A 9,382-nucleotide genomic window follows, 5' to 3' on the forward strand; every position below is an offset into this window, starting at 1 on the left:
TCACAAGGGGGCATAAGTTCAAGGTGAGGGGCAGGAGGTTTAGGGGGGATGTGAGGAAAAACTTTTTTACCCAGTGGTTGGTGACGGTCTGGAATGTGCTGCCTGGGAGGGTGGTGGAGGCGGGTTGCCTCACGTCCTTTAAAAAGTACCTGGATGAGCACTTGGCACGTCATAACATTCAAGGCTATGGGCCAAGTGCTGGTAAATGGGATTAGGTAGGTAGGTCAGGTGTTTCTCATGTGTCGGTGCAGACTCGATGGGCGGAAGGGCCTCTTCTGCACTGTGATTCTGCGTGAAAAAGTTTTACAACTGTGTTTTTTATTCTTATGTCTATTAGCTTGGAACTTTTAAATCGCAACATATTAACATGGGATGATGTTGCTAAAATAGTATTTTGAATCATCAATAGCTGGTGTCATGGAATTTGTGGGAGCTTTACTAATTGATTATTCATAAGAAAACCATAGGCGATAATTCTACACTATTTCCAACAGTGAGGTGTAATGTATACTAATGGCGAGTCAGTGGTCCAGAAACTAGTGTTTGGGATATTCACAAACAAATACTCAACATTTTTGGGTGACAGTCCTCTGTCCATTGTTTTAACACAGGACTTAACCCATTTACAGGAACTATATAGACCACTCAATCAGTGCATGTTGAGGTGTAGATGCTTCTGTATCAGTGATGCAGGACTTACAATACAGAGCATATTGCAGTGCACAAGCTATTGGGTGAAATACACTGTAATTTGGCAATAACATTAACCTGAACCAGACTGCTTGTTGCTGTTTTTTTATATATTTAGTGTATGTCATCGTCCAAATGTTGTATTCAAGACCTATTACAATGGTAGTTTGGAGATTACAGGCAGCCTTATTGCTTGGGTCAGTTGCTTTGATAACTATGTTCAATTTGATGTGCATTATTGGTGATCACTTTGAGGTTTCTATATCGGTTAAACGTTGCACAGAAATAAAACATTTAACTTTGAATATAATTAGTAAAACATCACCATAGTTGCGTGGGTCTTGCAATTTGAAAAACGTCATTTTTTAAAACTTCACTCTTGGGATCTGGGCATCATTGGCATTTATTGCCCATCCTTACCTGCCGTTGAGAAGGTGATAATGGGACACCTTCTTGAATCACTGCAGTCTGTATGGGGAAGCAATGTTGTTTAGATGAGGGTTTCAACGTTTCGACTCCGTAGTGATGAAGGAATAACAATAAATGTCTGAGTCATTATTGTGTGTGACTTGAAGGGGACTTATGTGTGAGGGTGTTCCCATACACCTGCTGTCCTTGTCCTTCCAGGTGGTCTGACGGGACTCAACTGGGTAGATACTGGAAGGTTTGTTTCCTCTAGTTAGGGAATCTAGATCACAGGGACACATTCTCAGGATAAGGGGTCGATCATTTAAGGCTGAGGTGGGGAAAAAAATTTCACTTCAAATGTTTGTGAATCTTTGAAATTCTCTAACACAGAGGGTTGTGGATGCTCCATCACTAAGTATATTTAAGGCTGAGATAGACAGATCTTTGGCCTCTCAGGGAATCAAGAGGTATGAGGAGTGGGTAGGAAAGTGTTGTTGGGGAAGATCAGCCACGATCGTATTGGATGGTGGAGCAGACTTGAGGAACTGTATGGTCAACTCCTGCTCCCATTTCTTATATTCTTATGTTTGCATGGTGGAGGGTCTACCGAAGAAGTCTTGGTGGATTTCTGCAGTGCAACCTTTAGGTAATATACACTGCATCCATGGTATGCCAGTAGTGGGGGGAATAAATGTTTAGGCTGTCCTAAATGGTCTGAGAAGGCCTTCTATCAGATGACATTGCCCCTTTAACTAACATCTATTGCACCTTCTTATTCCTAATTAGTCATGTAAGGAATGGGGATCAAATGAAGAATTTACAGAAGTTCTTCAGAGCAGAACATCGTTTAAGGTTTGACTTGGATTGTTAACTGACTTGCAAAGAAACATTGATCAAATTCTCTTGCTTGACTCATTGTTGATTCAGGTGGCCGGAAATCTGGATGGTGTTGGACCGAGGAAAGTAGATGTTGCATTGGTGAAGGCAGCCCAGATCCCCAGCATCGTAATTACTCACACCAGCAGCCCAGGCAGCAGCCAGTCTTCAGAAGCCAGTTTCAATCCCATGTATGAAATAAACCTGCATGGGAACCAACAACCCCCTCTCTCAAACCAGTAGCAGCAAAGTTGCTGGAATTGCCATTGAAACTGTCACCCCCGTTCAAGTTAGCAGTGCTAAGCAACCGGAGTCTTTACAAAGACCTGGCAACATATAAGATCAGGGTAGTCTCTGTAGTGCAGTGTACTAGACATTCAACGTATAGCTTTGAGCCTATTAGTGACATTTCAACAATCACGCCACTGATTGAATGGTGTATCTTTCTTTGCATAAAACCTAAAGCTGAACAGTTTATCTCCTGAAGTATTAACAAAGAATGAGGTGCCCATTGTGGCTCTAATGTCCTGAACCAGGAGATTTATGATTTAATTGAGAACCAGATGAAGGAGCCAGAGTGAAGGACATGACCAAGGTTCACAAGGTCAGGGGAAGAAGAGAGGGTTACGATAAGATGAGGCCAAGTTTGGGTTTTGTAGATTGTAGGAGGAAGGCCTTATGTATAGAGTCATAGAGTTATACAGCACAGAAACAAGTCCTTCAGCCCATCGTGTCCATGCCAGCCATCAAGCGCTTATCTATTCTAATCCCATTTTCAAGCACTTGGCCCATAGCCCTGTGTGCTATGGTGTTTCAAGTGCGCATCTAAATATTTCTTAAATGTTGTGAGGGAGCTGTGAAGTTCAATGGCGTATTTGGAACATCGGACAATGATAACAACACCCAAGCCACCCACCCCTAATGATCAATCCTCCAATCTCATGATCCAATTAGAAAAGGATCATGATGAATCATTCATCTAACATGTAAACAACAAATTATTAATGCAATATTCGATGAAGATCTTAAACTCTGAATGTTTGGCAATATATTTGAACAAGTGATTCATTCACTGGCAGACATTTTAAAATATTGAACCCACTTTAGAAATTAAAAAGGCCAAGTGATCTGCAGTTTTTTAAGCACAGGTAACTCCATTGAAAAACAAGTATTGTACTCTGTGTGCCAATGTTTAATTCATTGAGTCATGCGCCAATGTGAAATGCCCATTAGGGGTGATTGCACAAGGGTGCTACAATGCATTTGAGCAGTATTAGTGGGACCATGGAGCGGTTCATTTTCCCTGCTCTGCTGAGGTCTAGATGTCAGCTGTGCAGCATAAGAGACATTAAACGCACGGGGTGCCTTTTATCTCAGGCCGTGTTCATGAGCAGTATAGGCAAGGCTCTGGGATATTTCGTTTGGCGCTGTGCATTTTGGCATAGATGTGGATCTGTAACTGATGTCTGAAGAACAGCTAGAGGGAGTTAGAACCCTTACACCCCCATTAATCTGTAGCTTTATCTTCAAACCTTTGCTCGCCCTTGTTTAACAGCACTAAACCTCACTCAGTATTTTATGCCTATGCAGAGAATGAACAGCACAAAGGCATTGTATTCCACTGCACTACAGGAACCAACAGACGGTCTTCATGGAAAGGAGGCCGTCAACCACCAGTAAATCCAATGAGTTTGGATCAGTGGTTAATTCCATATCCACTCTCCATGCCAGGGTTTATAGCACTCATTCCATCTGCACTCATTAACTTGTCCACAAGGTCAGCGGGGTATCTCTTTGTGCTATGTCCTTTGGGTCTATTTTATACAAAAATCATTGAATATTCTAGCCCAATGTCTACCCATATTAGCTCAACATCCAAGTACTATTTGCCAAGCATGCACCACCCAACCACCACCTCCCATCTTTGTGCGGCGAGCGTCAACTAATAGTCACACTAACTGTGGGGATCATGAATCCTTTTCAAATGCTGCACTTCGACCGTGAAGAGTTCCAGGTAAGCACCGATTAGAATGCGTTTTGTTGCAAGCTTTGGGCTGCCAGTGTTTGGGCTAAAGACTAAATTGGATGTTTGTGTAATAAATTGTACCAGTTGAATGTTCCCTGCATTCATTACCGCTGCCACATTCAAACTTGGGGTATTGAGTGAATTCACAAAGGGGATTTTAGTTACATCAATGTGAGTGTCAGACAGCCTGAATGCTCCTTCATTGACACTTGGAATGTAATCATTAACAAACTACACAATCTTTTTTTTATTCTTTCATTGGATGTGAGCATCGCTGGCTAGGCCAGCATTTTTTATTGCCCATCCCTAATTGCCCTTGAGAAGGTGGTATTGAGCTGCCTTCTTGAACTGTTGCAGTCCATATGGTGTAGGAACACCCACAGTGCTGTTAGGGAGGGATTTTGACCCAGCGACAGTGAAGGAACGGCGAGATAGTTTCAAGTCAGAATGGTGTGTGACTTGGAGGGGAACTTGAAGGTGGTGGTTTTCTCATGCATCTGCTGCTCTTGTCCTTCATGATGATAGGGGTCGCGGGTTTGAAAGGTGCTGTCAAAGGAGCCTTGATGAGTTGCTGCAGTGCATCTTGTAGATGGTACACACTGCTGCCAGTGTGCATTGGTAGTGGAAGGAGTGGATGTAGGGCATGATGGATGGGGTTTCAATCAAGTAGGCTGCTTTGTCCTGGATGTTGTTGAGCTTCTTGAGTGTTGTTGGAGTTGCAAATCAATCTCCAGTTGATTAACTGAATGTAATGTTGTAAATGTTCAAAGGTTATCGAGGGTAGGTGGAATGCGAAATTGAGGTTATAATCAGATCAACTGTGATCTTACTGAATGGTGGAGCAGGCTCGAGGGGTTGAATGGCATACTCCAACTCCTAATTTGTATGTTTGTAGTAATGTTGTATGTAGGACTGATCATTTTTGGGTTTTTTGAACTGTATTTTGGCAGTATATTGAGGAAGACAATCTTTGGTTGCGCCTAAGTTGCCAACAGACCATGATCCAAGCTTTTAGAAAATGACTTTATATGTATCCAGTGGTAGCAGTATCACTGACACACATCCCACCAATTGAGCTTAGGCAACACTTAGGTCACAACACGTTCCATCCAATAGTATTTGAGCAGCATAAAAGAGTGTGACCCCAGAAAGTACAATTGCTGAGCTGGTGGCTCCATGTTCCTGTATGTCCAGTATCTCATTAATGATATTGTTAAAATTCTTGGCATGTGGGTAATGTTAGTAGAATTGCAATTCTTGAGCATCCCTAGCTGCCCTGAGAAGATGGTTTTGAGAAACTTCTCACTTGAACTGCTGCAGCTTTTGTGGTGTTGGCACTTCCCCAATGGCTTTGGGCATGGAATTCCAAAGTACCAATGAAGGAATGATACATGTTCAAATCAGGATAGCGCGTGGCTGGGTGGGGAACTTGGAGGTGATGGTGCTTCCCTAGTATTCCTGCTTTTGTCCTTCTTGATGACACAGGCTGCAAGAGAGGGAGGTGCTGTTGAAGTAAGTTTGTTGAGTTGCTTGTTTGAGTACTGTAGATTGTACATACTGTAGCCACATTGCATTGACAGTGGAGGGTGTGGATATTGACTTTGGGGCGTTGACCAAGCAAATTACTGTGTCCTGGATGGGATTGAGCTTCTTGAGTATTTTTGAGGCTGCATCCATATAGATGAGTGATGAGTATTCCATCACACTCTTGACTTCAGCCTTCTAGATGTGGAGGAGGCTCTAAGGCAAGAGGCTCACTGCAGGTTACCCAATCTCTACCCTGCTCTTGTAGCAATTGTGATTAATATCGCTGGCCCAGCATAGCTTCTGGTCAATGATGAGCCACACAATGTTGATAATGGGGAACTCGAGGGTCAAAGGCTTTCATTTGCCTAGATGAGAGCAGCTGAAACAGTACTGAATAAGTTCAACACCGTCCAGGGAGAAACACCCCATCCACCAGCTTAAACATCCCCTCCCTCCACCACTAGTGGACTGTTCAATAGGTTCAATGTGTACCTTCTACAGAATGCATTGCAGCAACTCACCAAGGCTTCTTCAATGACAACAGCTCAGATTTATATAGTGCCTTTAATGTAGTAAAATGTCCCAATGTGCTTCACAGGAGTGTTATAAATAAAATTTGACATTGAGCCACATAAGGAGATATTAGGGCCGATGACCAAAAGCTTGGCCAATAGAGGTGGAGAGGTTTGGGGGGTGCTTTCCAGAGCTTAGGCCTCGGCAGCAGAAGACACGACCACCAGTGGTGGAGTGATTAAAATCAGGGATGCTCAGGATGCCAGAATTAGAGTGTAGATATGTCAGAGAGTGAGGCGGGAGGAGATTACAGAGATTGGGAGCAGCAAGACTATGAAGGGATTTGAAAACAAGGATGAGAATTTTAAAACCAAGGCGTTGCTTCACAGGGCCCACTGTAGGGCAGTAAGCACAGAGGTGATGGATGAATGGGTTTTGATGCAATTTTGGACACAAGCTACAAAGTTTTGGATGACCTCAGGTATACAGGGGGTTGAATGTGGGTGGCCGGACAGGAGTGTTTAGAATAGTCAAGTGTGGAGAGAACAGAGTCATGAATGAGGGTTTCATCAGTGCTAAACTGAGGTAACGGTGAAGTCAGGCAATGTTCTGGAGTTCGATATAATCTCAGTGTTGGCGTGGATATGAGGTCGGGAGTTCATTGCAGCGTCAAATACGACACCAAGGTTGCCAACAGTCTGGTTTAGACTCAGACTGTTGCCAGGAAGAGGGATGAACTCGGTGGCTAGGGAACAGAGCTGCTCCCAAAATCACCTAGAAGGACAAAGACATGGGTGGGAACACCATCCCAAATTAGATTTATTTACCCAGTCCTGTGAAGAAGTGTCCCTGGGTCAAAATTCTGGAAAGCCCTATCTAACAGCACTGTGGGTGTACCTAAACCACACGGATTGTTGCAATTCAGCAAGATCCAATTACCACCTTTTCAAGGGCAACTCACGATGGACAATAAATGTTGGCCTTACCAGTAATGCTCATATCCCAAGAATGAATTCCTAAAAATTCTTACCTCTCTCTCTCCCCCTTTCATGCTTTTCTCTCTTACTTGCACTCTCTTTACCTCTTCCTTACCTTGTCTTCCTGTCCTTTCTATTCCCTTTCGTCCACTCTCTCCGCTCCCTCTAGTTTTCCACTTCACCTCTCCCTTTAGCTTGTTGCTTTTCTCCCCTCTTTTCCTCACTTCCCTGCCCACTTCTTCACTATCTCTTCCTTCCCAACTTCTCTGCCCTCCTTTCCCCTTCACTCTCCCTCCTCGCCTGGTATCAGCCCGATTAGGAGTTACCACTGGCTTCAGGAAAGTGGATGGCTCACTTTGTAAGACAATAGAATTTGTTGGTTCAGTTAAAAGCTTTTTTTTAAAAAAAAATGACCTGTCTTTTTCACAGGTCACTTGTCTGGTGTCCTGGCCTTGGGGTAGGGTTTGGACAATGTTCAGTGGGGAAGGCAGAAAGACGCAGGGGTGTGGACACTACTTGGGAAGATCTCCTGCCCTGTCCATCCCAACACCAGCGGGCCAAACAAATCCTACAAAATGCATCCCAATAAAGGAATTAAATAATCAAATTGCAGCACTGGACTCAGTGCTCAATCATTAATCATTAATTATTCTTACAGGGCATGACAGGATAGATGTAGATAAGATGTTTCCCCTGGCTGCTAAGTATAAAACTAGGGGGACATAATCTCAGAATAAGGGATTGGCCATTTAAGACTGAGATGAGGAGGAATTTCTTCACTCAGAGGGTGCTGAATCTTTGGAATTCTTTATCCCAGAGGCTGTGGAAGCCCAATCATTGAGCGTGTTCAAGAGAGAAATCGATAGATTTCTGTAGATTAATAACATCAAAAGATATGGAGATAGTGCAGGAAAGTGACATTGAGGTAGATGATCAGTCATAATCTAATTGAATGGCAGAGCAGGCTCGATGAGCCAAATGGCCTACTCCTGCTCCTATGTTCCTATTTCTCCTATTAACCATGCCCAACTGTCTTGAAGTCTCTCTATATAGTAAAAAATAAAGACTTCCATATACATATAAATATATATAACACCTTTCACAACCTCAGGACATTCTAAAGCACTTTATAGCCAATGAAACTCTTTGGTGGTATAATCACTTGTAATATTAACTTTTAGCTTTTGCCTATTAAGCGAGTCTCTGCTGGAAGAATGAAAGTTTAATCATCAAACAGGCTTGCTATATTCTATTAATCATGGAAGCAGTGAAATCCAGTGCTCAGTAAAGCTAATTAAAATACATTCCAGTCAGGGGGCTTTAGCTGGTAATAGTTAGTGCACAGATGGCAGAGCAGACCAGAAAAACTCCCTTAGTTTGGAGTTCTTTAAAATAAACACCTGCCTGAGAAAGCTCTGAGAGGTTAGGGATTAGGGAATGTGACCAAACAAGGGTGTTCTACAAAAAGAACTCATTAGAACTAAAAGTATTGAGAAGGGACAAAGGAGGACGTTTTTGGGAAATGCAGAGAATAGTTTGACACATAGCACAGCTCGGGGAATAAATGTATAAAGAAAGGGTATTGGGACATATGCCTTGGAATTCAAAGGCTTCACCAAACACTTTGAGCTCAGAACTGTAATGTGTTTTGAATTTCCCATACCAAAACTCGCAAGATTTTGTCATAAGTGCTGCTGTACAATGTATGTTTAATTATTGTCAGTAATGGTTATTACTGTATGCTTAATAAATCTGTGAACAGCCGATATTCGCTGCTGGGATCCTTATTATTTTGAGCAGTAACTTGTAACTGAGAACCCCCAACACCTAACGGAATATCATCTTTCCAAACTTGTTACTTGATACAACCAGAGACAGTTTTCCAAGTTCGCCTTGCTCTTGATTTTCCAATATGGTTGGTGTTGAGTGAGGTTTTCCCACGCACGGGTGTTTTCTGATAATTACCTGTGTGCCCTTTGTTTAACATTTGGTTAAGCCAACGTCAGCTCGTTGGGTGTAAAGGTTGTTTAAAAATCAGAAACAGCAACTTGCATTTATGTAATGCTATTAATGTTGGAAGACATTTCACAGGAACGTAATCAGACAAGTATTGACACTGAGCCAAGGAAGAAGACATTAAGCCAAGTGACTAAAAGAAGTGGGTCTTAAAGGAGGGGAGAGAAGTGAAGAGATGCAAAGGTTTAGGGAGGGAATACCAGAGCTTTGAGGCATAGACGATTGAAGGCACAGCTGCAGGCACAGTGAAACTAGGACAACAGCAGGCATTTGAAAGGTGTGTAAGAGTGTGATTAGCCTTTAATGGCAAATAGAGCTCAATGACTCAATGGAGGAAGATGCCATTATT

General features: G+C 42.7%; 1 protein-coding gene across 2 annotated transcripts in view; it reads left to right on the plus strand.

The window, feature by feature from the left end:
• The window catches only part of opn4a (opsin 4a (melanopsin)), a 70,504-nt gene extending 62,902 nt beyond the window's left edge, over window positions 1-7,602 (plus strand). For both annotated transcript variants that reach the window (XM_078530615.1, XM_078530616.1), the window contains one exon: window positions 2,026-7,602. In XM_078530615.1, coding sequence (XP_078386741.1) covers window positions 2,026-2,217 — 192 coding nt within the window. In that variant the 3' untranslated portion in view covers window positions 2,218-7,602. The remainder of the gene's footprint in view (window positions 1-2,025) is intronic.
• The last annotated feature ends 1,780 nt before the right edge of the window (window positions 7,603-9,382 follow it).

Source organism: Cetorhinus maximus, chromosome 27 (genome assembly GCF_964194155.1).
Source record: "Cetorhinus maximus chromosome 27, sCetMax3.hap1.1, whole genome shotgun sequence".
Taxonomy (NCBI): Eukaryota; Metazoa; Chordata; class Chondrichthyes; order Lamniformes; family Cetorhinidae; genus Cetorhinus; species Cetorhinus maximus.